This window comes from Metarhizium brunneum, chromosome 5 (genome assembly GCF_013426205.1).
Source record: "Metarhizium brunneum chromosome 5, complete sequence".
NCBI lineage: Eukaryota > Fungi > Ascomycota > Sordariomycetes > Hypocreales > Clavicipitaceae > Metarhizium > Metarhizium brunneum.
This window is the reverse complement of record NC_089426.1, coordinates 959909-987419: the sequence shown is the minus strand read 5'-3', so window position 1 is coordinate 987419 and position 27511 is coordinate 959909. Positions and strand designations below refer to the sequence as shown.

At 54.2% G+C, this 27511-nt stretch overlaps 9 protein-coding genes across 9 annotated transcripts; 4 read left to right on the top strand and 5 right to left on the bottom strand.

The window, feature by feature from the left end:
• Window positions 1-673: 673 nt before the first annotated feature.
• Window positions 674-3997, top strand: G6M90_00g084030 (uncharacterized protein; the record flags this gene model as incomplete). Its single annotated transcript, XM_014688133.1, has 5 exons — window positions 674-2865; window positions 2934-3037; window positions 3105-3181; window positions 3245-3448; window positions 3524-3997. The coding sequence occupies 5 exons, from the start codon at window positions 674-676 to the stop codon at window positions 3995-3997; spliced, it is 3051 nt and encodes a 1016-aa protein (XP_014543619.1).
• Window positions 3998-4227: 230 nt separating this feature from the next.
• On the bottom strand, window positions 4228-5875 carry trt5_1 (Methyltransferase trt5; the record flags this gene model as incomplete). Its single annotated transcript, XM_014688132.2, has 3 exons — window positions 4228-4935; window positions 5006-5238; window positions 5665-5875. 3 exons carry the CDS (start codon window positions 5873-5875, stop codon window positions 4228-4230), a joined length of 1152 nt encoding a protein of 383 aa, XP_014543618.2.
• A 590-nt stretch (window positions 5876-6465) lies between these two features.
• On the bottom strand, window positions 6466-7854 carry VCX1_3 (Vacuolar calcium ion transporter; the record flags this gene model as incomplete). The annotated part of the gene is made up of 4 exons (XM_014688131.1): window positions 6466-6526; window positions 6584-7305; window positions 7357-7440; window positions 7495-7854. The coding sequence occupies 4 exons, from the start codon at window positions 7852-7854 to the stop codon at window positions 6466-6468; spliced, it is 1227 nt and encodes a 408-aa protein (XP_014543617.1).
• Window positions 7855-8424: 570 nt separating this feature from the next.
• Window positions 8425-10010, top strand: VCX1_2 (Vacuolar calcium ion transporter; the record flags this gene model as incomplete). The annotated part of the gene is made up of 4 exons (XM_014688130.1): window positions 8425-8847; window positions 8908-8991; window positions 9066-9862; window positions 9926-10010. 4 exons carry the CDS (start codon window positions 8425-8427, stop codon window positions 10008-10010), a joined length of 1389 nt encoding a protein of 462 aa, XP_014543616.1.
• A 124-nt stretch (window positions 10011-10134) lies between these two features.
• Window positions 10135-11424, bottom strand: vcx1_1 (Vacuolar calcium ion transporter; the record flags this gene model as incomplete). Its single annotated transcript, XM_014688129.2, has 3 exons — window positions 10135-10947; window positions 10995-11078; window positions 11137-11424. 3 exons carry the CDS (start codon window positions 11422-11424, stop codon window positions 10135-10137), a joined length of 1185 nt encoding a protein of 394 aa, XP_014543615.2.
• A 1572-nt stretch (window positions 11425-12996) lies between these two features.
• On the top strand, window positions 12997-16980 carry pmc1_2 (Calcium-transporting ATPase 2; the record flags this gene model as incomplete). Its single annotated transcript, XM_014688128.1, has 5 exons — window positions 12997-13089; window positions 13140-13883; window positions 13986-15881; window positions 15936-16318; window positions 16371-16980. 5 exons carry the CDS (start codon window positions 12997-12999, stop codon window positions 16978-16980), a joined length of 3726 nt encoding a protein of 1241 aa, XP_014543614.1.
• Window positions 16981-18599: 1619 nt separating this feature from the next.
• On the bottom strand, window positions 18600-22348 carry G6M90_00g083970 (uncharacterized protein; the record flags this gene model as incomplete). Its single annotated transcript, XM_066131239.1, has 4 exons — window positions 18600-20988; window positions 21058-21316; window positions 21373-21624; window positions 21682-22348. The coding sequence occupies 4 exons, from the start codon at window positions 22346-22348 to the stop codon at window positions 18600-18602; spliced, it is 3567 nt and encodes a 1188-aa protein (XP_065987506.1).
• A 1407-nt stretch (window positions 22349-23755) lies between these two features.
• Acer3_1 (Alkaline ceramidase 3) lies at window positions 23756-24717 on the top strand (the record flags this gene model as incomplete). The annotated part of the gene is made up of 3 exons (XM_014688126.1): window positions 23756-23835; window positions 23892-23965; window positions 24071-24717. 3 exons carry the CDS (start codon window positions 23756-23758, stop codon window positions 24715-24717), a joined length of 801 nt encoding a protein of 266 aa, XP_014543612.1.
• Window positions 24718-24909: 192 nt separating this feature from the next.
• Window positions 24910-26748, bottom strand: G6M90_00g083950 (uncharacterized protein; the record flags this gene model as incomplete). The annotated part of the gene is made up of 6 exons (XM_066131238.1): window positions 24910-25079; window positions 25148-25420; window positions 25501-25643; window positions 25692-26322; window positions 26385-26631; window positions 26707-26748. The coding sequence occupies 6 exons, from the start codon at window positions 26746-26748 to the stop codon at window positions 24910-24912; spliced, it is 1506 nt and encodes a 501-aa protein (XP_065987516.1).
• Window positions 26749-27511: the final 763 nt, after the last annotated feature.

Here is a 27511-nt window from a genome sequence, read left to right as displayed (position 1 = left end):
TATTTTGATATTTGACGTTGCGAATTACTCGCGATGCAGTCGGCAAATATCAACATTGCAAATTGGCATCAAGGCATGACATCGGGGAACGTGGCTTACAGCGATAAAATGGCCCATTCCATGTTGGCACGTTATCCACGATCTCCACCGAGGCCCGGCGGAGTTGATCCTGGTTGATGCCGAGCGTCGGCGTACTTTTTCTGACGCAATTCGAAGGGAACAAGGCATGCAACCCGGCACCCCTGCCTTACCGGCTCGCCGGGCCTCCATCTCGCCCTCGTGGGCTACCAGACGCATCTGAGACATGGGGTCGTCCCCAAGCCGGCGTGGTGTCAACCGCCCGACAAAGTTGGCCGAAACCCTCCAACCCCCAAGGCCACGATGTCTCAAACCCCAAGCCTCGTCGAGACGTGTCGGCCCGTCTCTAGTTTGCCGCTGCTTCCACGCACCAGGTCGTGAACCATGCGTTGGATCCCGGCGGCCCACGTACATACATGTATGCGCTCATGATTCCGTGGAGCGCTAGCTTGGCCCGTGGCACAATGCGTCGAACCCTGCATCGCAACAGACGGTGCCATCATCGTCTATATATGGGCGTCATGGCTCCGTCGCAAACCTGCTGTTCGCCTGGCCTTGCACTCGGCATCGTCTGGGCCCCGACATCATCATCATCATGTCTCTCTACCGCATCGGCGTCGACGTCGGCGGCACCAACACGGACGCCGCCATCCTCGACATCCACGCCTTCAACCAGCCCTCCCGCGGCGTCCTCGCCTCGCACAAGGCGCCCACGACGCCCGACATCACGAGCGGCATCGAGGCCGCCATCGCCGCCGTCCTCAAGACCTCCGCCGTCGACCAGCGCCGCGTCCTCAGCGTCACCATCGGCACGACGCACTTCATCAATGCGCTGATCGAGGCCGACGCCCGCAGGCTCGACCGCGTCGCCGTCGTGAGGCTCTGCGGCCCCTTTACGCGCCAGATCCCCCCCTTCTCCGGGTTCCCCGTCGGCCTGCACGGCGTCCTCGACGGCGGCGCCTACTACCTCGACGGGGGGCTCGAGATGGACGGCCGCCACATGGCGCCCCTGCGCGAGGAGCAGGTTCGAGCGGCGGCCCGGGACATTGTCGCGTCCGGCGTCGGGGCCGTGGCCGTCGTCGGCGTCTTCTCCCCCCTGGACCACGACGACGTCTATGAGAAGCGGTGCAGGGCTATCCTCCGCGACGAGGCGCCCGCCCTGCGCGTCGTCTGCTCGCAGGACATTGGGCCGACCGGGTTCGTGGAGCGGGAGAACGCGACTATCCTCAACGCTGCTATCCTGCGGACCGGGCACCGGGTCAAGAACGGCTTCAAGCGCGCCGTGGGCCGCCTCGGCCTGGCCTGCCCGCTGTATCTTTCTCAAAATGACGGCACGCTCATCGATGCCGAGACCGCCGCGGACTTTCCCATCAAGACCTTTGCGAGCGGGCCGACCAACAGCATGAGCGGAGCGGCCTTTCTCGCCGGCCTGGATCGGCATGGCGCCGGCAAGGGCCCGGTGGTGAATGGCGTCGAGTCGAAGCTCGATGCCTGTGGGCTGCCCGGTGTTGGCGATGCTCCTGCCAACGACGCCGTCGAGCCTCAGGTTCTTGTTGTCGACATTGGAGGCACAACCACGGATGTCTGCGCGCTTCTGCCCTCTGGCTTTCCACGTCAGGCCCCCGGGTTTGTGGAGGTTGCGGGTGTCCGAACCGCCTTTTCCATCCCCGAAGTCGTCTCGATTGGCCTGGGCGGCGGCAGTATAGTCACAGTTGACCCGGACGCGCCGCAGTCCGTGTCCGTCGGCCCCGGATCCGTAGGCCACGAGCTGCTGTCCCAGGCCAAGGTCTTTGGGGGTCCTACGCTGACCGCTACCGACATTGTCGTCGCCGAGGGCAGGGCTTCTCTCGGCGATGCCTCGCTGGTCAAGGACGTGGCGGCTGAGCTTCGCGAGGGCGGCCGCAGGGGCATCAATGCGCTCCTCGAGACCGTCATCGACAAGATGAAGGTGTCGACGGCGCCGGTGCACGTCCTCCTCGTCGGCGGCGGCTCCATCCTGGTGACGGAGAAGATTGCCGGCGTCGACAAGTGCATCGAGCCCATCCACCAGGGCGCGGCCAACGCTGTCGGCGCGGCCATTGGCAAAATCTCAGGCGAGGTCGACACCGTCGAGATCCTGGAGGGCAAGGATGAAAAGGCAGTGATTGCCGCGGCGTGCCAAAGGGCCATTGACCAGGCCATTGCCAAGGGGGCCCGGCCGGACGACGTCAAGATTGTCGAGGTGAACAAGATGCCGCTCCAGTACATGTCGCAGGTGACGATCCGGATCCAGGTCCGGGCCGTGGGGACCCTAGCTATTCCCGACGACGTGACTTTGTTCGAGGCGCCTGGGAGCGGCGACGAGGCAAACGGCCACGATGACGAGCAAGACGAGGGCGAAAAGGTCGGCGTCCCGAATGCCCTCCACCCGACGACCAAGCCTTCGCTGGGGGTCGACTTGGCCACATACCGTCCGGACGTGCGAGGCGGCACCTGGTACCCGTCGGATATCGACCTCGAACTCATCTCGACGGGGTGTGCCATCTTGGGCACCGGCGGCGGCGGCCCAACGTACTACGAGTACTTGAAGAGTCTGCAGTGCCTGAGCAACAATGACAAGGGCCGGATGCGCATCATCTCTCCCAAGTCGTTGAGGGACGATGCTGTTGTATGCCTCGGCACGTGGTATGGCAGCCCGAGCGTGATCAACGAACGCATTGCTGCGGGCAACGAAATCGTGGATGCCATCAAGGCTGTCAACAGGATCCAGCACATAGAGACGTTTGATGCCGTTCTTGCCGACGAGATGTGCGTTCTCGGCGCCCCCAATTCCTACCATTGCTAGTGAGTCTGTGAAAAACTAACCGTGAAGCCAGCGGCGGTGGAAACGGCCTCTCCGCCCTTCCTGTCGGCACTTACTTTGACGTTCCGGTCCTGGATTGCGACGGCATGGGGAGAGCCTATCCAACCATGTATCATAGTAAGACTGGCGTCCCTCGCATAATCACCATCAAAGTTTACACGGCACGCTAACCGGCCGCCCCAAGTCACATTCAGCGTGTACGGGCACGAAATGACGCCTGCCGTCATCACAGACGCCCGCGGCAACGCTGTTGTCGCCATGGTGAGCACCTCCCGATACACCAGACACATGAGTGACCAAGGCCGTCGCTAACTCGTCCGCCAGGGTGTCGACAGCGCAAAGCGCCTCGAGACGATTTGCCGCAACGCAGCCGTAGAGCTCGGCCTCAGCTGCGCCTGCGGCACAAACCCCATCTCGGGCGCCATGGCAAAGAGCGTCGCGGTGCCCAACACGCTCTCCCAAAGCTGGTACCTGGGACGGGCTGTCCACCAAGCCAGGCGAGCCAAGACGAGCTACACGGACGCCATTGTACGTCCAGACCGATTCATGACAATTTGAAGTCTACCACGTGGGGCACCAGCTAACATCGACGGCCCCGTCTAGTTTGACGTCTGCGCCGGCAGAGTCCTCTTCACCGGCAAAATCGTCGACGTCCAGCGCCACCTCGACGGCGGCTACACCATGGGCGCCGTCGTCCTGGCCCCCTTTGCCGCCGACGAGCGCGACGCCGAGTCCAAGCCCGCCCAGCCCGACGGCCACATGATCATCCCCTTCCAGAACGAGTACCTGTACGCGGCGCTCTGCGACGACGCGGGCGCCCCGGAATCGCAGCAGGTCGTCGCCACCGTGCCCGAGCTGATTTCCATTCTCGGCCACGACGGCGAGGCCATTGGCTCCCAGGACCTGCGGTTCGGCCTGCGCGTCAGCGTCATTGCCCTGCCTGCCCACCCGCTGTGGAAGACGGACGCGGCCATGGCCATTGGCGGCCCGGCAGGGTTCGGCTTGAACATGGCCCCGGTGGACGGCGGCGTGCCGTTCACCGAGCCGCGGAGCGTGATTGACGAGTTCAACGTGTGACCAACGTTGGAAGCCTATTCCTTATTGTGACGGTCTGGTATCAGCCGTTTCACATCACCGTCGCGCTAGATGCCATGAGCGCTTGAAACTTGAGCAAGCGAATAGTCATGTAATAGACTTGTAAACAGCGGCGTGTGTGCATGACGAGAATTATAAGCTACAGCCACACGTAATTCAAAAAATATATAGACATGTTATACTAGGATACTATACCAAACACTACATTGAGATTATATCTGGTAAACCCCAAAGGACATGTACTTCTCGTCGTCGCCAAAAAACGGAAACCGCACGTGCAGCCGGTCCGCCATCTCCGCCTCCACGCGCCACCTCGTGCCCGTCCTGCTGCCCACCTCATCCCACAGTCTCTGGAAACTCTCCCCGTCATGGAGGTAGCACCTGGACGCACGTGTGGTCGGGACCTCCAACTCCCGGGGCCTCAGCGTGCCAATGTGCCTCCCGAAAACGACGGCGTCGCTCGTCCCCGGCTGCAGGAAGCGCACCATGCGCTCGCCGATCCTGACCTGGTCGTCCCACGTGAAAAGATGAAAAAAGTACGCGGCGTGAATCAGTGTCACCTTGCCATCTAGTTCCTTCATGCTGCTGTCGTCGGCATTCAACACGTCCCCCGCTACAAAGGTAAGCCCTCGCTGCTCGTCCCCAAAGAGCTCGTTTCCAATGCGTATAAACTCGGGGCGCAGGTCTGTCCCGTACAGGCGCGAGGGATGCACGCCCTTGTGGGCGAGGTGGCGAAGGGTCTGGCCGATGCAGCAGCCGATGTCGAGGATGGCGGGCCTTGTGCCGCCGGACTCGACGGGGTCCTCGGCGAGGAGTCGCTGCGTGGCGGCTTCGAAGCGCGAGTCTGTGGTGCTGTGCAGCTTGGTAAAGGCCCAGAGGCCGATGCAGGGATAGTTGACCACGTCCCAGAGCCGGTCTCGCTGTCAATTGATGGGGGTCGTATCAGCGGCGGCCATGGCATTGCGCATCAATTGCTGGGGTGTGACGTACGGTGCGGAGAAGTAATTCGTCAACCTTGTCCGGAGGGACTTTGCTGTACTGCTGGAGTAGTTCTTTGAATGGCGCAATGTCGTCTGGCAATTCTTTGATATAGGCGTATTCCTGCCAGGATGTTTTGGCCTTTTCTGGGCCGGTCTCCATCGCCGGCTCGAGTGTAGCTTTGTCCATTGGGAGATATGTTTGCGAGATGGGAAAGTTGTTCTTGGGGAAATGGACGAAGCGGACTATAGGTATTGAGCAAGTCTTACATTGTAGAGATGGACATGATATTGATTCGTCGGCCATGTTGTGGCGTGTAAGCGGGGAAGCGGCACGGGATGGCCGGTTTGACATCTGAGCTCCGAAATCCGGTCACAACATTCGTTGGCGTTTCTCAAAGACGAAGCAGCCTGACCGGGAAGAGATGATTTGCTTAACAAATGTCAATTCATCCATCTATCTAGGTCCGAAAGCCCGTCTATGAGCCCTGCGGCAAGATCCCACCTCAATTCTGAGGCTTGATCATTCGTCAGAGGTCACACGAGCCGGGAATCGACCTTGATATATCTGACGGGCGTTGGCTCTGGGCAAAAATGGGACGGTAGAGCTTCGTACCTTTGAGACAATGCACGACCATGTCCAATTGGCCCGACGTCAGCTTCTCTTCCAACTCGGCTGTTCAAGGCTCTTTTGGCCAAAGTCGTAGAGGGCCGTAGACTTGTCCTTGTTGTCCAAGATGTGTAGTGTCTCAATCTCAAATGTCTCGCTGGGCGAGAGCCTTCGCAGACTGTCCCGGATGCCTTTTGTCTGGACCACGGCCAGTGTTGATCGGCTAGTGTCGAGTCGCAGCGGTTGCCGTGTATGAACCAAAGCTGGAGACATGATTGGAGCTCCAAGTAAACGATCAAGGCCAGAGGAGGTATTGAAATGTTGTGATGAGATGAGCAAGGACCTTGGAAGGCGGTGAATCGTCAGCAATGACTTGATGACACCGTGATGCATAGCGTTATGCATCAGCGGCGTAAGCGGCCGTCTGAGATGCATGTGAGATGTATACCCCTAGACCAGAAAGCAAATATTTCCAGAGGAGAAAAGAATATGGCGAGGAATCGGGTTTGGTCGTGCACTGCAAGGGCTACAAATGGTAATGCTTGCAACCAGAAAAATCGTTGCAAGCACCACCATGAGCGGTTTAAACACCCGATTCGTTGTCCTACCATCGTAACATTGAACCAAATAGGAGCGCAGCTTGGTTAAAAGGCAAAGAAGAGCCAAAGCCACCGCGTCGGTAACGGCCAGCCCGAGGCCCGAGGCTTCTAAAGCAACATTGAACGCAGACATCTCTAGTCCCTGACAACCTTTGTAGCAAAAACAGAACCAATGCCGAATCATCTTTATTTTCTAGTATACCGCATCAAGCTGACCAAATTCAAATCCGAAAGCAAGCCCCAGCGCCGAGGAGACATGCCTAGTCACGATGAAGTTGCGACCGCATCCGGATGAACAAAAAAAGCTATACCGATAATCACATACCTACAAACAGTTAGAAGATCATACAAAACGTCAACGGGTATAAACGGCACCACTTACGTGCTCACCAGCAACAAGCCCTCAAAGTAATTCGTCGACCCATCGTGCACTATACAGTTCACAACCAGCGTCGACATGGTCAACACAATCGTCTCAAACGTGTCAAACTGCAGCGACATGGGCTTGCCCATGATCCAGCCAACCACGATGAGAAAGGGCGTGACAAAGAGCGAAATCTGCAGCGTCGCCCCGACAATCACGGACACGGCGAGATTGACGCGATCCGACCTCGACCACTGCACCGTCCCGACCAGACACCCTGCGTTGCCGACAATCGGCACAATAATGAGGCCAATGAAGCTTCTGCTGACCCCTAGCGCTTCGACGAAGCCATCGACGCTATCGACGAGCGCATCAGAGCAAAAGGAGACGCCGAGAGTGGCAAGCACGAGGATGATGCTGCTGGACAGGCCGTGCAGCTTGTCCTCAGGCTGGTCCTCCTCCTCGCTAAACAGGTCCGCGTGCGTGACCGATTGAAAGTACAGGTAAATGAGGTAAAACAAGAGCAGTATGACGGCGGTGATGCGCGACAGGAGCAAAACGTGCTCGCTGGGATGGTCGTTGGAGCCGCCACGGTTGGGGTCCGACATGTGCAGCGCCGAGGGCATGATGAGCGATACGCAGGATATAATCATGAGAGATGTCAAAACGCCAGCGACGTCGACGTTGATGTCGACTGACTTCTTCCCCTGGCCAGCGAGCAGGAAACACGTTCCGAGAATCTATAACCTTGATGAGCAAAGCGACAAGACGGAAGGGTGAGTTTCACTGACCAGCAGAATAGAAGACAGAATACTTCCAATCATGCTCGACTGGACGATGGATATTTCATTCTCTCTCAAGGCACTTATTCCCACCTATGTGAGGGTGAGCACATGGTTTTGCGTGGACGCGGGCAGAGGGGACCGTACAATCATTTCTACTGCATTGCCAAACGTGGCGTTGATCAGGCCGCCGGCCACGGAACCTACAATGGCAGCCAGCTGCTCGGTTCCAAAGGTGAGGATCGAAGCCAGCGGCAGCATGGCCAGGAAGTTGAGGACGAAGACGGCGGCCGGCGGCCATCCCCATCCGCCGGCCATGAGGCCCAGAGGCACGCAGGGAAGCAGCACGTTGGAATAGCTGCACGTCAGGGCTGCCATCAAGGCGTGCGTGCCCTCTTTGCGTGCGCTCTGCAGTAGGTCTTTTCGGCGCGTGGCCTGGCCATTTTGCGTGGTGGCAAGCAGCGGCCGCGTCTCGTCGTCCCTCGGGCTCTGCGTCTCTGGACTCATGGTGATGCTTGGCGGGTGTTTTGAGGGCCCAGAGAGACCAGACGGCTCACTCTCTGGCACAACTACTCGGTGCTTGCTTCAATGTTGGACAAAGCAAAGCGCACTGCCAGTCTACCACCGGTCAGACAGAGCAAATGCATCATCAATTGATGCTTTGATGTCCAACCTCGGTGGAGCCGTCATCGATTGATGCGCCCAAGCTTGCAGTGGCTATGCAAAAGTCGCCAGGGTTACTGGATCAAACGGCACCTTTTGGCTGCAGTCACCCGGAAGCTGAGAGTTGCTCAGCCAGGGTCAAGAATTAATTACACTGTCTCACAAACGCGGCCAGGTTCCGTGACGGCGTGCAGATGATGGACGGACTGCTTTGGATCATCGAGCACGTCGCCCCGCCAGACCACGTCACAAAGGGTCAATCAGCGTGCCATTTTGCACTTGACCAGACCAGACGTCAGATTGGCCGTCGAGCCGGCCCATGGCCCCTTGAGGCTCCATCTCGAACCCCCCATAAACGCCAAGCACTGGCTTGTCGTCCTTGGAGATAGTCTAGATAGCGTCAACACTCCAACGATGCCCGGCGCCGATAGCCACCCACAGCTCGCAGCAAGCATTCGAGCTCGACGACGCGCCATGGCCGAAGGCAGGGCAGCCGCAGACGACGCCGAGGCGCCTGGAAGAGACGAGTCGATACCGCCCGTCGCCAGGACCCAGTCCATGTTTCTGCGGATGCGGACAGAAACGCATTACCAAGAGATCGCGACTCTGCTGCAGGAGCTCTACTCCAGCCCGACCAAGGCGCTGCTGGTGTTTGCTCCCGCGGGCATAGCGGCGGGCTTTCTGCGTCTTCACGTCGTCGTCGTCTTCGCCCTCAATTTTATCGCCCTCGTGCCTCTTTCCGCCCTGGTTCTCTACACCATTCTCGCATTTACCGCCGACTACGCCCTGCTCGGCGGACTGCTGCGCGCCGTCTTTGGAAATGCTACTGAACTTACGGTACGGACGCGAGGACCCGGCAGTGTGCTTTCTCGTCGATTAACTCTACTGCGTTTCTAGCTCGGCATGTGCGCCTTGCTGCAGGGCAAAGCGCAGCTCGCGCAATGGATCATGATTGGAAGTATTCTGACATATTGCCTCTTTGTGCGCCTCCCAGAGCCCCATTCCGTCTTCGTGCCAACTCGCGGGCTGCTGCTGACCAAAGGACCACTGCGCAGGTGCTGGGCTTCAGTTTTCTCGTGGCTAGCTACGGGAAGAAAAAGGAGCCCTTCAGCAGAACCCGGACCTCCATCATGTCGTCCCTCGTCATGAGCGGTTCCATTTGCCTCGCGATCCCGACCGTGATTGCCATGGCTGTCGAGGAGAAGCACCACGCCGACAAGGTCAACAGGGACCCTCTGTTTCTGTCGCGCGCCACGTCCCTCGTCCAAATGTTCCTGTTCCTGGCATACCTTGTGTTTCGCTTCCGAACGCACAATCGCATCTTTCCCCGGAACCCCAACGCCCCCCGTCTCAGCCGGACCAGTACCGGCGTCTCATCTGTATCCGGGTCGAGCCGTGGATCTGGCCCATCTCATGTGAACATGACCCTCGTGGGTCTGGGGGCTCTTGCACTCACGGCCTTGTGTAGCTATTATCTGGTACGGAGCTTGGCTGGAGCTACCAAGGCTCTGGGCGTGTCCGAGTCCTTTGTGGCGCTGGTCGTGGTGCCCCAGGCCGGCAGCTTGATGAAGGCGGTTACCATCATCAGGCACACTCGATCCAGCCCCGATGCGTTGCCGAGTGGCATGGGCCGTCTCGACTTTGCCATCCGTTCCATCATGACCAACGTTTTCGACACGGAGCTCTTCATCCTGCCTATGCTGGTCCTGCTTGGCTGGGCGGTGGGCGAGCCTATGAAACTGAGTTTTGGACTTTTCGAAGCCGTCATATTCTTGATGGCCATCTTGACCATGACGTACCTGGTGCAGCATGGAAAAACGACGTATTTCGAAGGAATCATGCTCATGGGGACGTATGTACTTTGCAATAAGCCGACGCCTGCCGCCGGGGTTTGCTAACATTGAATGTCCACTAGGTACCTATCTATTGCCATTGCGTTATATGTCCGACCCGATGTTACCAAAACCAGCCTATCTGCCTTGGGAATTCGTCGTTTTTGAGTGTCGACAAGATTCGCGGCATGTATCGGGATTAGAAGCAGTCATGTAAAGTAAGCCGCCATGATGACAACGTAGCTAGAGATGGAAATTAGCGGTGTCTTGTTACGCAGAAAATCGGTACATCTTACACTGCTATAAGCAATGTCCCGTGTAAAAAAGTATAATGCTTGTCTTGGAGCACTTGGTTGACCATGATGACTGCCAAAAGAAGAATGTAGGTTTGCGACGGCTCAAAGTAGAGATCCACGGGTAGGCGTAGTATCCATCCCACGACCACCAGCAACGGCAAGACAAACAGCGATATCTGCAGGATGCTGCCGATAATGACGCCAATGGCAAAGTCAATCTTTTGATTCCTCGAGGCGGCCACCACCTGTGCCAGTTCCGAAGCGTTGCTCGCAAGCGGCATGATGATGATGGCGATGAAGGTTTTGGAAATATTCAAGGCGCGCGAGGTGCCATTCAAGGAATCCATAAAGTTTGCCGTGCATTTGGCGATGAGAAGCCCGGACACGAGCAGCGTCAGCGCAGCGACAGAAATATCTGCCATGGAGGGCCTATCCGTCTGCGGAACCTCCTCGGCAGCAGCCTGGCTCTGCGGCAACGAAGACGGCAAGACATCATGGTGCTGGTCGTCATCTTCTCCATCCTCGTCTTCGTCTACAAAAATGGACGAGTGCGTCTTGAGTTGAAAGTACAGGTAGGCGACGTAGACGCAGAGAAGCACGAGGGCCGTGGCGCGGCTAAAGTTGAGCACCATGCGGCCGAGGTCTCTCTCGCCGCCCGACTTGGCGGCAAACGTCGAGTACAGCGCCGCCGGGAGGACAAGCGCCACCGTGGTGATGATCATGAGGGTGGACAGGGTGTCGGCCACGGCCGAGTTGACGTTCAACACGCCGGTGCCGCGGGCCGCCGTGATGAAGCAGCAGCCTTGGACCTGTGGTCGTTAGAACAAGATCAGGCCGCCCGCGGGCGTTGACGAACCAGGAGAATGTCGGAGAGGATGCTGCCAATCATCATGGACTGCGCGAGCCGCGGCTCATGTCGAAGGATGGCGAGGATGCCCACCTGTCGTGAATTTAGTCGCGAGGCTCTCATGCGCCATGTGTGTTGCGTATATACTCACAATTAGCTCGACCGTGTTTCCAAAGGTCGCGTTGATCAGGCCGCCGATCAAGCTGCCCCATCTGTCGCCCATGGTGTCGGAGGCGTCGGACAGACGGGCCGACAGAGGCATGATGGCAAGCACATTGCTCAGCGTGACGAGCGTGTCTGGCCATCGCGCCCAGTGTGCCGCGAAGCCCAACGGCACAAACACCAGCAACGAGTCGGCATGGAAGAGCCGGGCCAGCGTGCTCGTGGCCGCCCGCCGGATTGTCGATACGGGCTGCTGCGGCCGGTTGCTGGTCTCCATTTTGCGTTATGGCTTGGCGAGCTGTGCCCGTGGATTCGAAAATGTATACACCGGACCAGACACGAGAAAACTCAGTTCCCGTCGGGCAAAAGCTTGGGAGACGGTTGGCGTAGAGTGGCCGTGCCACGGTCCTTGGGGGCTTATGTCCCGCTCACCTCTTGGACGGGAATCAGCCGGGCCAAGCCTCAAGTGCTGGCAGTTCAATGTTCAGTCACGGCGCAGATGACGGGTGCACATGGGCCATGAATGCTTTTCAGACGACATGGACGGACCATCCTTGTCTCATCGGCAGGTCTAAGCCACCATCGGCCCAGGCAGCACGACGCCTGTTACAGGTGCACCGTTGACATGTGTGAAGCTGCGCTGTTCTGGCAAGGTACTCCGTACTCTGTACATTCTCCTCCGTGAAGGAAAACGAGGCGTTCCAGGGGTTTTCCGCGAGTTACATTGCTTGATGCGCGAAATGCTAAATTATGGATAGCTCGAGCCGGCGTTGGTTTCGCTCAACCAACTCGGTTCCAGGCCGCAGCCAAGGTTCCATGGTGAGTCCATGAGGTCAATGCAGATCAATTGATCATTGATGGAATACTCCGTAGAAGGCGGCCAAAGAGGCACCTGGCATGCGGCTGGGGTTTTGACTTGGGCCACCCCGCGTATTAAGCTCTCAACTATGCTATGCCGTACTCCATCCTGTGACTTGACCCATTCGATGCTGCCTTGCCCAACATTGAAGGTCCAGCAGCCCGTTCGTCCCCACACTTGCCGAAGTATGGGTCGCAACCCGTTCAGAAGCTGTCCGGTCGGTCGTTGACGTCCTCATCATAAGTGGCTTGTGGGGCCAGATTGGGCCGGAAGTTGTCAGCCACAAGCAAAACTCCACAGCTGTGAGATCAGCTATTACAGGCCTTGTGCCGGGCTGCCGGTGTCTGGTTGTAAATGACGGGGGGTGTCTGGTGAAACCACAATTCATCACTCGCAGCTCTGTTCCTGCTGCCGAAGCCGTTGTGGGACGATTGATGCGACCTTGCCAGACTGCGTCGTTGATCCTTCAACCATGCGCCATGCCGAAAAAAAAAGGTCAAGTGGAAATCATGACATTGCCGATTTGCTCAGTGGCCTCACGGCAGCCATGTTCATCGCTCGGTAGGCCAGGACAAGCCACGGCGCCTCGTCATTTGACTTGGCCACGGGAAGCCAATGTTCACATGAGGGGGCAACGGAGCTGAGGGTCAACTGGTCGACGTCGTCTCCACGAGCCGCCGACCCCTCGTCTCTACTCCATGCCACTTAGCTTCCGCGCTTCCGTCTGGTCCTTCCATGTCCTTTTATACCTGCACACTTAACCGACTGCTCCCTTGGTGCTTGTTTTTGCACTTGTCACGCCACCCCAGTACCTTGGACACGATGCGCGAGCACCGCCCCTGTCTTCGCCTCTGCGCAATCAGCTGCGCATCGATCCAATAAAGAGCCGGGCCTCCTCGGATGAGTCTCCGTCGCGGCCTCTGTTTCCGTCACCAACCCCTTGGGTAGCTGACAGATGCGTAGCCGGCTCGACGTACCAGGAGGAGTGCAATGTTGCCCTTGGCTGGCAGCTATGGCGAGCAATCACCAGAGACCGAATTTCCGTCACGGAAGAGAGCTCCTACAATAGCAATACATCCTGCTGTAAGTTTGTGCGCCGGCCCTGGTCCATACGGCGTCTAACGCTCCATCAGGACGAGGTCGTTGTTCAAAACAGCCATCTGCAAACGCCGTCTGCCTCGTCTTCCGGCAGGACACCTGATCGTCAAACAGCTCTCCAGATACCCGTGATAGATTGCGCAGATGTAGACCCGGACAACACGTCGGCCACGACCATCTCACCCGTCTTCTCCGCCATGAGGACCTACTCTGCCTCGTCTTGCAGCACCTTCGCCGTCCACGGCAGGTCAAGTAGTCGGCGCCTGTCCCATTCTAGCACGTGCGGTGCGCCGTTTCTTTTGTCGCCAAAGGCCTTGGCCGGGACCATTGCTTCCAAGAGCATAGCGGAGCTCGAGGCCCTCGGCGGACTCAATGGCCTGGCTCAAGGTTTGCAAACTGATTTACATGCCGGCCTGTGTGAGGACGTATCATCGTCTGATGCTGGCCGCCCGTCACTGGAGCAAGGGATACACGGGCCACATCAAGGTAGAGTCGAGATATACGGTGTCAACAAGATACCGCCAAAGAAGACAAAGGGCATCCTCGAGCTGATGATGCTTGCGTTGAGCGACAAGGTCCTGGTTCTGCTGTGTATTGTCGCCGGCATCTCATTGTTCATCGGGGTATATCAGGCTCTGTTCCAACCACATCTGCCAGGGCAGCCGAGGATTGAGTGGGTGGACAGCTTGACCATCATGGCGGCCGTTCTCATTGTTGTAGTAACAGGGGCAGTCAACGACTACCAAAAAGAGAAGCAGTTTGCCCGTCTCGTCAAAAAGGTACGTACATCATCGCTACCCCTTTGTGCCTCGGGATGTGTGTCTTGTCCCATGGCCGACGGCGCAGCGAATGGCTAGGAACAATTTCTGACCATGCCGTAGACCGAAGACCGGGTTGTGGAAGCGATACGTTCTGGGAAGAGTACGGAAATATCTGTTTTCGACATACTCGTCGGCGATATTCTCCACGTCTCCGCCGGCAGTGTGATCCCGGCCGATGGCGTGCTAGTGACGGGGTTCTCAGTGCGGTGTGATGAGTCGTCCATCACTGGTGAATCGGATCACATTACCAAAACGCCTTTGAATACTGCGCTGTCGAGACTGGACATTGGCGAGGTCGCCAAGGATATAGACCCATTCATGATCTCTGGGAGCAAAGTCTTGAAAGGAATGGGCACCTACTTGGTCACCGGAGTTGGGGTCAATAGCATGTATGGCCGACTCAAGATGGACGTTACCGAGAGGACGGAAGCCACGCCGTTGCAGAAGAAACTGAGTGACATAGCGGACAGGATAGCCGTGGCCGGCGTGACCGTCTCTGTTTTGTTGTTTGGAGTCCTTGGCATCGAAATCCTCGTTCAGCTACCGGGCTCTGACCGGTCCTTTGTTGAGCTTGTGCAGATGTTCCTCAGGGTGTTCATGATATCAATAAGCATCATTGTTGTTGCCGTTCCCGAAGGCCTACCGCTAGCTGTAACTCTCGCTCTCGCAATCGGCGTCACAAGAATGCTCAAGGACAACAATCTGGTCAGGGTTCTCTCGGCGTGTGAAACAATGGGCAACGCAACCGTGGTGTGCTCTGACAAAACCGGAACGCTTACCATGAATAAAATGGCTGTCGCAGCTGGCTGTGTTGGATTGGACGGCTCGTTTGATGACCTGGGACACCAGGGAATGGAGGAGAATCCGAGTTCTCCAGATGAGCGTAATCAACCGTGCTACTCCGGTCTAGGGAGTTCCTCATCGCTCGTTAGATTCCGGTCGTCGGTCGATCCGCTAGTTCGGGACGTCTTGATGCAGTCAATCTCTACGAACTCGACAGCATCAGAGGGGGTAGTAGATGGAATAGCGACCTTTATTGGATCCAGCACTGAAGTCGCGCTTGTCACCTTTGCAAGAACGTGGCTGGGTATGCAGCCATTGCAGGAGGAGCGGGCAAATACGCACATCGTACAGGCCTGTCCGTTCGACTCTAGGAGAAAGTACATGGCTACTGTGGCCCTCCAAGCGAATGGCCTGCACCGACTGTACTTGAAAGGTGCTCCTGAAGTCATCTTGCGAAAATGCGACCGAGTCTTGTATAATGCAACCCTACCGCTAACGGAGGATGCAACCCTCACCCCTGACCGCTACCAATCTCTTCTCCAAAACGTCGAGTCCTATGGAAGGCTTACACTACGGACCATCGGATTCGCCTACAAGGATATTGTCTGCTGGCCACCAACAAGCACATCGAGCGAGGATGAGATGTGGGAGCAACTTCTTACCGGCATGACATTCCTGGGGACGCTAGCGATTCATGACCCTCTCAGACCCGAAGTTACCAATGCCATAGCGCAATGTGCCCAGGCAGGAGTGTCGGTTCGAATGGTTACGGGTGATAACATCCAAACTGCGCGCGCGATTGCGCGAGAATGTGGTATTTTAACCGATTCCGGGATCGCCATGGAAGGGTCCCAATTCAGAAACCTGTCTGCATCCGAGATGTACGATCTTCTCCCCAAACTACAGGTTCTTGCTCGATCTAGCCCCGAGGACAAGAAGACACTTGTCCAGCGACTCAAAGAGCTGGGTGAGACCGTGGCCGTCACTGGCGATGGGACAAATGACGGGCCGGCACTACGGACGGCAGACGTGGGCTTCTCGATGGGGATATCCGGCACAGACGTCGCCAAGGAGGCATCGTCCATCGTTCTCATGGATGATAACTTTTCATCCATTGTAAGCGCTATTGAGTGGGGCAGGAGTATTAACGACGTAGTGAAGAAGTTCCTCCATGTAGGTTGCAGACTGTCCCGACATCAAGATGGTGAAAACTAAACGCTTGCGTAGTTTCAGCTCACGGCAAACATCACCGCCGTCACCCTCACATTCGTATCATCTGTGTCCAGCGGCACAGGCGAATCCATCATATCGCCTGCCCAACTGCTTTGGATCAACCTGATTATGGACACGCTAGCAGCGCTGGCGCTTGCGACTGACCCGGCAAATCCTTCTGTCCTTCAGCGCGCCCCGGATACCAAAGCCACGCCGATGATATCGATTACCGGGTGGAAGATGATTATCGGACAGGCAATATACCAACTGCTCGTCATGTTCGTACTCGATTTCAAGGGGGCCGATCTTCTGAAGCTCGTGAGGTCAGACGAGGCGGCTACGTTGGAGACATTTGTGTTCAATACCTTTGTATGGATGCAGCTATTCAATCTATACAAGTGAGTCATTCAATTCACCCAACAGCAGATGGTAGTACTAATCAACCTGCAGCAACCGCCGTTTAGACAACAAGCTCAACATTTTTGAGGGCCTGCACAAAAATGTCTACTTCATTGTTGTCAACATCATCATCATCCTGGGCCAGGTTCTCATTGTGACCATTGGTGGAATCGCACTCTCAACAACGCCGCTTTCGGTCAAGGAATGGATGATTTCGATATTTCTTGGCGCACTGTGTATGCCTGTTGCTGTCTTGCTTCGACTTCTTCCCGACGACGTGGTTGCAAGCGCATTCGGGCTACCGAGGGCGTGGCAAACGTGGTTCCGCAAACGATCGCCCTCGACGACGCCGAGCAACGCAACGTGGCTTTCGACGGTTGACCACATCCGCTACGAACTAGTTACGTGTACGCAGCCACGGAGTTCCCGGCTGCGGCGCCTGATCCGCACCTCGTCAAGGGGTTGGGGGTGGTCCAGTTCTGGAGTCGAATCCGAAAGAGGGCATTCTGATAATGAGAGAACACCGCTACTTCAAAATCGAGATGCCGACGTTATTGGCAGTAGAAGAGGCTCGGTGTGTGCACCGTCGGTGGTCATGGTTGGCATGGTGGCTGGGGGAGTTGGGGGACTGCCTCGTGTTGAGCCTCATAATGATGCGTAGGCATATTAGTGGGCGTTGGCTTGCTTTAGAAGATACCACTTCGTTTTGTATAGATCGCGTCTGTACTTGCTGCCTTCTGCCGCAGCCCTGGGTCCAAATGTCTGACCGAATGCGCGGCTTACGTGGTCGGGGGTCAATTTGACTTGGCGGTGCAGGCAGACCAGCAAGCAGAGGATGATATGGCTATTACAGCGACTGTGTTGAACTTGACTGATCATTTGTTTGTCTACCTGCAATAAATTATAGAATTTGGTTCCGCAGAGTGAGATTCGCCCAAGAAAGTGTCCAGGGCGAACACTACGCCAAAGCGGCGGTGCAAGCAACGGCCAAATTTTGTGTTGCGCCATCATGAAAACAACATGTTCTAATTGCTGGGCATATAGTTCAGGTTGGCTCTGATTGTGTTGACGTGTACCAACCTCGTCTGCTTTATGCCCTGTTACTTTTGGTAGTGTGCAGTGCAGCAACAAAGGCACAGCAACTCTGTGGGGTGGTGTACCGCAAGTACAAAGTTTCTGCATGAACACACGCCTACCCTGCGTATCTAGAGTCCATAAACTGAGAAGATATAAAATTCTCCCGATTGTTTATAAGCTGGAGCCGCAAAGGCAGACCGGCCACCAGGTGACAACACATTCCTAGTCGTGCTCAAATCCACGGTGAACTCGGAGCCTCCACTCATGTTTAACTGGTGCACAAGGACTACAACAAGGTACTGAGCATGTCGGACTCATGATCCACGACCTGAAGGAAGTCCAACCAACATGCACAAGACCCCGTTTCCCAACTGCTGTTGATCCCTGGCTTTGACTAAACTCACGATTTATTGTCTACTGAACACCTACTACATTTGACTAACGGATAACTCAACTTCACACGGCGACTACTCTTGGTGACCATCCGGTTGTCAAAGCAAGGAGCTCACTGACACCGCCTGGCCTGGACGCATCGGCTGATCCAAGCGAGTTGGGAAACCATGGAGCCCGTATTGGTAAAACGAAATAATCTGACCTCGAAGACGGCCGTAAAAAGCCGGCTCGCAATTATATGCAACGACCTAAAAAACATGACAAACTTCAGGCGCAGCTCGCTGGCTTCCAACGCGTAGCGGAATGCCCTGAGAATGACATCTTCAATCGTCAGGTCCAAAGTTTAATTGCCAACAAATACGGTAGAGACCACCACCAGTTAATGCCCTCGAGGCTTTTGGCGAATACCAGACAAGCGTCAATTCATCTAGTCCAACTCATTCTTGTTCTTGGTTTACAGTGAAACAGTTCCCAATAGTACACTGTACTCTCTCTCCATCATCAACCAGACAACCATTTACAACTCCATGATTAAAAACAACCCGGATAACAAGCTGGGTTTGAGTCATAACTGTAAGGATGCTATTTCGGAGAAATGGGCAATTCCGCTATTAATTCTTGTATTCTGGATTCCAGACGCCTTGCAAACTGAGCAGAATAAGAAATAGTTATGAATGCCCGAACAATAAAGGGCGGAAAGGGGATCGGTGTTCTTGAATAGTTCCCAGTCAATGTCTCTTTACTGCCCGATGAATCAAATCCACCCAAAACATCTAGATCAAGAGTCGTTTCAATATGCGTTCAAGCTCATCAATCTTCTGGGAACTTGAAGAATATAGCAGGGAAGATGACGTTAGCTTGTGGAGCATCCTGCACATTGTCATTTGCCTGGCCCTCTTGTCTCAGCATTTGCTCTCTGGCAGCTTTTAGCAATGATGCCAGAGGGTGTTCCTGGATGCTGATAGATGTGAAACCCTGTAGCGCTTCCTCACAGGTTCTAATGCTTTCGGCAATTTTCCCTTGTAAATAGCAGCAGCGAGCGAGATCAATAAGTGCTCCCAGTCGATCAGGGTGATAGTTTCCACGTCTCGACTCCATACTCTTCTGCTTTTCAGTGACTTGACGCAACATCTCTTCCGCCTCAGTCAGCCTGTCTTGCTGCATAAGTATGCAGGCTAGAATTTGACGGCCAAAAAGGGCACCGATGTGGTTCTCACCCAGATTTCTCTCGGCAATAGGCAAGCCGAGCGATATCAGTTTCTCTGCCGCATCAAAGTCGCCGATGCCGCACTTTACAATTGAGTAATTGGCCATTGCTAGAAGCGTTTGCGGATGTTCTTTTCCGAGCTTGGTCTTGCGGGTTTGAAGCACATGGTTCATTAAACCGTCGGCCACGTTGAAATAGTCTCCGCCAAGTAGAACCAAGATCCTGCACAAGTTTTCTTTGGCGGTCAGTGTCTTTTCATGCTCGGCCCCATGTATCTTAGTCATTCCTTCAATTGCTTCGGTATGAAGTTGACGCGACTCTTCAATGTTGTCGCGTGCCCAGAACTTGGAGACGGTTCGGCCAAGATTGTCGATTGCCTCGAGCGTATCGGGGTGCTCTGCTGTCAATTGCACCCTCATGCCAGCAACAGCTGTTCTTTGTAAATCTAGAGCTGTAGTATACTGCCCTTGTTGCCAGAGAGTTCCTCCCAGTTTGCTCATCACCCTCAATGTATCAGGATGGTCCTTGCCCAGGAATCCTGAGCAGGTTTTGAGTAATGCTTGTTGCAAGCTTGCTGCTTCGATAGATCGATCCATGTACACAAGCACATCGGAGAGGAAAAGAGTCGCTCTCCTTGACCGAGGATCGTGGGCGCCCAAGACGGAATCGCAAATCATCTTGACCTCTTCGAGCAATAACCTTGCTTTATCCCACTTGGCACAAGTAGCATAAATAAAGGCAAACTTGGCCTTCATTCGCAGCAAATCAATATTTATTGTAGATGCAGTGGTTAACCAAGAAGTCCAAGACGGTTCCTTCTTCGATACCCTATCTCGTAGGTCGTCGCGACAAAGCTCGACTTGCTCAATGTGGGCAAGCAAGCTGATGTGGAATTTTTCAACCTCTTCTCCAACTCCTAGCGGTGGCAGAAGGATAGAGGACGCAAGGACGATACCAGCAACGTCGGCCCAAAGTACCTGGTCTACGAGTTTCATCCTGGGCCGTTCTCTAGCGTAAATGTGGATGATTGGGTGCATAACATATGTATCGTTGTGAGAGTTTCGCTCTATCAGAGATAGATCAGTCAGCTCTCTCAATGCATAAAGAATGCGATCCTCACACTCTTCGAGGCGTCCAGATTGCCGACCATCGCGGAGGAGACGTGGAATTGGGGGAGGCCCTCTGTTTTTCTTCAAAAAAGCGACGACGAGAACACTCATTTCCCTAAACCATTGTTTCCAAGTCGTTGCCTTGCATTCAGCCCCAGACTCTTTCTGTTGCTGGTCCACTTCAAGCTTGAAGTTTTGTAAGGCCTTCGAAAATATCTCTGGCGAAAGGTTTTCTCTGTGGAAAAAAGCAAAGACTTGGAGTAACTGGATGGCATCTTCAGATGCTTCAGTATTCTTCTTCTCTAGCTGCTCGTAATTCAGCTCCCAAGTTGCATATGCGTCCATTTCGTTCTTGCTTGGGCCTTTCGAGCGATTGGTAGGTCGAAGTCTATCAAAACTACGCTGATAGAACTTGAGGTAGTCCTTCATTTTACACAGACCGCTGCGAATGGCTGCACCTGCTTGCACAATTGCCAAGGCCAGAAGTCCTAAAGCTTTCGTGACCGTCATTGCGTCATCCTCAGAATCACGAGCCCATGGCGCAGGCACGCCGGAAGACCGCAGCAGCAGGCTCTTGGCCTCCTTGAAACCCATCACGCTGACATTGTAGAATTCTGGTCCGGTGTTCCCGTGTATTTTCAGTGCCGGATTGCGTGTCGCTATGAGAATGTGTCCACATCTGCCCTTTGGGAAATAATTCTCCAAGGGTATTCTCGAGTCATTGGCATTATCGATAATAAGAAGCCATTTCTTGTCCGCTTTTGAGAGCCAATGTAGAGCAGCGTTCGCGTTTCGAGGTAGTAGGGCCAGAGCGGCTATGTGTTTAAAGCTGTCTTCAACTCTCTCCTCAGAGCTAGCGTCGATCCAAAATATTCCCCAAAATCTTGTTTTGGGTGCTCCATTGGTCAGATTTAGGACATTAGAGTTCAGAGCAGGCTAGTTCTACGCATACCTGTCGCGATTTTCTTCGGCAAACTTGCAACAGAATTGGGTCTTTCCCGCACCACCTAGTCCGTAGACCACAAAGCGGCGCTGTGCCTCAGCTCTCGGGCTTCCTGACTGGATAAAGGTACGGGAAAGATCATCAAGCAAATCTTCTCGGCCCGTGAAGAGGCTGGTCACTGATTGCGGCGTCTCGAAATACTCGTTCCTGCATGGCTCGTCCGAATATCCGTCACTTTTTGTACTCGGTTGGGGCAAGTCCCTGATGACTTTTCTTGAGTCAGTGTTATGCTTTGTCACAGAACGATTTCTTTCAAGGACTGACTGGTGGAACTACCCTGGCTGGATTCGGATACAGCTGCAGACTGAAGGTTCTTGGGTCCAATTTGTGCCAAAACGGCTTTGGCATACGCTCCAGCCATGGCTGCTGCGTAAGGTTGCCATTCTTTGTTTTTTCGCTCATCTCCATAATCACATACCCCGCGGATAACACCCACAGGTATGCGATTCATTGTCCCGGCAGCCTCCATCTCGATGCCGATAACTTTATATCTATCCCTTAGTTCATTGCGCTTCACTGCGTTCTTCATTAGCTTCTCTCCAGAGGCTATTGGCCCATACCAGACTCGAGTACGTCTCGACTTCGGCCGCGGTTCTCGGGCAATTACGCTGTGCACTCCGTGCTCGTTCATGTCGTAAAACACGTCATTATCCTGACCAGGGTCCATGAAATTCCCAGATGCATGCTCTCTGTGCTTTATATCATGGTAAAACGGAAGAAAAAAGGCCGTATCATTTGGCGCGTGGATTTTGATACTCCCGATGGCCGACCTGACGACAGTTTCTGTTACAGCAAGGACATGTCCAGATCGCAAGGGTTGGAAGCCTTTTGCGGCGCATTCTTTCCCTAAATCGTATGCGAATAACCCTGCGCTGTCACCTTCGGGAAGCGCGACTATTACGTCGCCGAGCCGGATGTCGCGTCGTTCAGGTCCAAAGAGAAGAGGTAACCCAGCGGCTACACCAACAAGTAAGCCAAACCAAAGGTTGGGGAAAAACCTCTTGACTTGGGCAGCCAAGGCCGCGGCTGATCCTGTACCATATTCCTGACCAGCCGGTAATGTTGCGATGACGACATTATGTCCGCATACATCGCCAGCGTGAAATACGTAATCATCCCCGCGACTGAGAGAAAATCGGCCATGATGTGAATTATCGAGCAAATGCAGGGCTGAAATGGCCTCGATCTCAAGGGGTGCAATCCATGCAATAGTGTAGATTGCTGGATCTAACTGCGCCATTGTGTAGAGTGGAAGCCATGATCTAGTCAAGAGATCTAGTCAGGATGCTGTCTTGCACTTGGTCATCCGGGCCAGCTCTGACAGCCTTCGAGGGTCTCGTCTTGGGAGTGGAAGCCTTGTCTGCTGTCTCGAGGCGACGCCACCTCCCTGGCTCCTGCACATATATAGAGGCTGAGTCCTGGAACCATTCCGGTGTGAGGGAGGGGCCTGGTCATGTACTACCATGGTGTAAGATGTGCAGATGATGTCTGCTCTTCTGGTGAAGAATCTTGAGCCCCAGTCAATTTCAGCCTATCTGCGAAGGCTGGAATACGCTTCAGCTTTCCATGCGATGTCTTGTCCCGAGTCATCTGGTTTTTAGCTCCAGAAGGACCAGATGGGTTCGTTTGTAGATACTATGCCGATATCGAGAATATCTCCACTTCCCAATGATGCACTTTTAGCAATGTTCTGAGTTATGAGGTGGCTTGCGCTGCAACCCCAGCGTCACACTATGAGCTAGCGCCATGTTCCTTGAAGGGCCGACCCTGACAACACGCCTACTATCTTAATTTCGATTTCGATTTCGATTTCCTGTTCTCCAAGAGTACAGACGGGAGATGTTAGACGACAAGAGGTTGACCAAGATCGTTTCCACGCTAGTGAAGTGACCATCTCGAGGAAAGCAAACCACAGCGCGGGTGAAGCCTTTCTGTGCATGCGCGTGACGAATCCTTCGTAAAACGAATTTCTCAGCCACCCGATGAATTGCATATCCGGCCACCAATCTTGGGAGAGATCCCCCCTGCCTGTTGCTTACCTGGGTGACCAGAGCTGAACAAACATGGTGTACTGCAGATGACCCCCATTCCCGCCTGCTTGCTCTCAATGCCTTGTTTCAAATACTGCCATAACACGCCTCAACCAGTTTGTGGCATAGATCCCATCTTAATTGGCGAAAGAAGGATGGAGAAAACATCAATGCTGCGCGAAACCGTAGGAAACGAAGTGTGGTAAAGAGAGATGGAGAGCCTGCACTGCCAGGAGAGTTCTCCACTTTTGGTGTCAATAGCTTACATAAGACAGACTCGGTGGCAGTTTGTGACTGTCACTGCAGCAGGGATGTGTCGATGCACTGTTGGTTGGACGGCAAAAAGGGGGGGGATACGCGCCCGCCGCTGGATGTGGAGGCTGGGCCAAGCTGCAAATTCACCACACCAAACGGCTCCGTACATGTCCCTGGAGCTGTCTGGTACTTTTTTTTCGTCAAATCGTCAATTTGGTCTGGCGCTCAGGTGACTCGCTCAACCCATTGACGCGCCTGGTCGTCTTCTGCCATCAAACCAGAGCCATTTCAAGATTCCATCTTTCACAGCAACGGCGCCGCGTGACACCAGTGTATCGACTGCACTTTACGAAAATCTAGACATGGGCCATCACAATATCCGTTACGACGGCGATCCCTATTCACTGACGGGAGTTTGGGGCCCGCCCAACAGTCGCGCAAAGTATATTGACGTTCCTGAAGACATTAATCGCTAGCCTTGTGCTGACTTGCAGGCAGCTTCTGTGAAGAGGACTACATTCTGACGCGGTTCTTGGCTGAATTTGTGAACTCCTTGACGAATCTTGCGTATGGTACGTGCGTTTTCCATTCGGCGCGGGTTGACCAGCGTGAGCGAGCCAGCTGTGCCATCATGCCCAAGCCAAGGAAATGCCGACGCTAAAAGACTTGTTGACTAGTATATCTTGCTCTTCGATACATGTATGGCCCTGGAAGCCGTGGGTTGTTATCACCAAAGCTGGATTTTATGAGTATCTCGCTTTTGAGCTTAGGCTTTGGGTCCTTCTTATTCCATGCGAGCCTCCGTCAAACACTGGAATTCGCCGATGAGTTCTCAATGCTTGGCCTGACCTGGTCAATGCTACAAGCCACTCTCACGCTACGACAGTCACCTTTAAGATCCCGATCCATTTCCATTGGCCTTGCTTTTGTCTTTATCACTTTTGCAGGCTTTTACATCCAGTCGCCAAGAATCATCTACCAGGTAATTGCTTTTGCAACTGGGATACTGCTGGTTATCTTACGCACGCAGTATCTATACCATTGGCTCCAGCCGGCGCCGTTTGCAAAGGCTAAAAGTCGTGATTGGAATTCGCGAACCTGGAAAGCTATAGGCGTTTGCCTGATTGGCTATGTCCTATGGAATATCGACCTGGAATATTGTGCCACGCTTCGAGCCGTGAGACGGCAAGTCGGGCTGCCTTGGGCTTGGCTATTCGAGTTCCATGGTTTGTGGCATGTTCTGACGGCTATTGGGGCCAGTCAATTCATGAATGTAGCAAGAGAGATGCGAGAAGAGGTATACCTAGAGAAGAAGGACAAGTAACAGTGGCGATGGGTTAATTGTTAAGGGTTGTCTTGGAAAATCTTACAAGATTTCATCGCATAGACTGCGTAAAATATTGTCCATACATGGATCCCACCCCGATAGGGAAGAAAAGAAACGAAAAGAGTTTGAGCATTCCCCAGATGGTTCGATAAAAAGCTGGGCTTCATCGAAAGGATCGACGTATTGTCATCAGTCCTTCAAGGATACTACACATCCTTCGGCACTAGCGACGACCAAGGTAAGAATTTGTCTCTCTTGCCCGACTTTGACTTCCCTCTCTCCACTCGGCAATTCGATTTTGGAGAAGACCTGCACCAATCGCGCCACTGTGTATGCAACTTCAAGTAAAGCAAACTCTTCTACATGATAAGTCTCGTCAGTCATGGGCCGGAAAAAACAACACGGCTCTGGGGAGGACTTTTCTTACGACCCAAGCACAATCTCGGCCCTCCGTTAAATGGTAGATATGCCCACCCAATATCTCTTAAAGAATCACCTTCCCAACGCTCAGGGCGAAACTCCTCGGCGTCCTGGCCGTAGATGTCTTTGCGGCGGTGCATTGCATAAACGCAGTACCCAACTCCCTCGCCTGGCCTAACGAGGACCGGAGACTTGCCGTCGGGCCCGCCACCTACAGGCAACGTTGTAAGTCGTATGGCCTCTCTCGAGTTGACGGGTACGGACGGATAAAGACGCAGGACTATTTTTCCATTAGACTGGATCTTGGTATTGTGAGCGGAAATAGCAAAAATAGGACTGATCAGGGCGACGATAGCATGCCTTCTTTGATGACCAGTTGGAGATATGACATGCGTCTCAGGTCTTCCCTTGTGGGCAGAGGTGCGCTTGATCCCAAGCCCGATATGTGGTCAATTTCTCTGCGCAGTTTATCGAGGATATGCTGGTGGCGAGCAAGAAGACGACTGCCACAGTCAGTATTCAACATATGTCAGTGATGGAATTCGCCATACAATGTCCAATGAAGACAACACGCTGTCGTGTCGCGTCCTGCAAGCAAAACATTCAAGCACTGGTCCCGGAGAACCCGTGGATCTCTTGTTTGCTGCATGAGAGCCTCCACAAACACATAAGTGTCGGCGTCACGATCCTCTCCTTTTCCTCCGTGGTCTGTCTGTGCAAAAGCCTCCAACGCTTTGGCGATGCCTTTATCCATGAAATCGTGGCACGTTTTGCACGCATCCCGGAAAGCCTTGTCATTGAGCAGCCAGTAGAATGGGCCCAAGCGTCCGCGGTGAGACAAATATTCCTGCGACAAATTGAATGCTTGCGCGAATTTGGACTCCTGACCAGCCACTTGGCCCCAGTCGGAGCTGTTGACGGAATTACCAAAAAGCAAAAACATGGTTGTATCGAACGTCAGCTTGAAAAACAAAGGCTGGAGGTCCACTATTCCGTCACCAGGAATTGATTCGATAAGATGCGCGACACATTTTTTGACCTGTTCAAAATTGTGCACTCGGTTTGAAGCAAACTGTGGCCGAAGCAGCTGCCGCGAGTGTCTCCAAGCCGCTCCATCCTGTGTGAATATACCGCTGCCAAGCACGGGTTGAAAATTCGGGGCACGCAATCCTAGGCTGTAATCTGTGGTTGTGGCATCAGCCCCGACATGTTTGGATGTTTTGTTTGTGACGGATGGTCGGTACCATTGAAATTGGTGGACAGGATAGCCTCAATATTGGCCGGGTCAACCGTGTTGACGCCACGTCCACCCAGCAAATTCTGCTGGAAAGTGGTTCCCGATTGCTCTACTACTTGTAGAAAATAATGCAATATCTGCCCTCGCCTTGCGTATGTAAATGCCTTTAGCAGCAAGTCTAGCCCCAAGGGCCACTTGGCTGACCAAGGCCGCAACGGTTGGCATCCACGCTCAGAGGCAAATCGCTTCTCGGCCTACAATGGTCATGGGGAGCAGTGTCAGTGCCAATTACGCGTACTATGGCCTTTTCTTGATTGTGCTTCTCATACCTCTTGCTGGACACGCCGCTTCCAGGTCAGCCATACTACCATCACCGATACCAAGACAGCGACACATCGGGAAACAAGTCCAGCGGTCGTGAATTGCATCGCGCAATGGCTTGGGCGAGATATGATGGCTCCCGATGACAAATATTGGTGTGAAATTCGGCCGTCATGAAGCAGTGGCTCGGGTACAAGGAATGGCCTAGACACAGAGAAATTGGTCAAAGAAGGAGGGGAAGAAAGAAGGAAAAGGAGAAGTAAGCCCTAGTTTGCGCCATTACCGTATTACGGTCGCACAATTGTTTACATGCATGGAAGCGGTCGCCCTCTCCATGTTTTTCAGCCTCGTTTTGATCAGACCACACCGGACCCGGACCCGGACCCCAGCCGCCTGCTGGTATGGAAAGGCTAGGGCAAAGATAAGGATGGTAAAATCGTGCTCTATTCTGATCGTCTTGTAAAACCTGGGTAAAAGGCTAGAGGAAGAAGAATGTGCAGATGGCTTTTCATCTGCACATGATCACGTGAGTCCCTCAACGGCTGAAACAACATATTTTGACGACCATACCCATCAACTACTTCAAATTATCTGCTATTCGTGTGAATATACTCCACACTATTAAGCTCTCTAACGTGTCTGGGAAGTGTTCCGCGGCACAACCTCAAACACTTCTACAGAGCAGAATCTCATGCTGTCCCGTCCATACTTGAGAGTAAGCGTGACCTCTAGGCCCTTTGGACCGTCTGCCATACAGGTCTGATATATATACTGCGAGCCCAGGAACTCCCTAAATGTCTGCGTCTTGGGGGG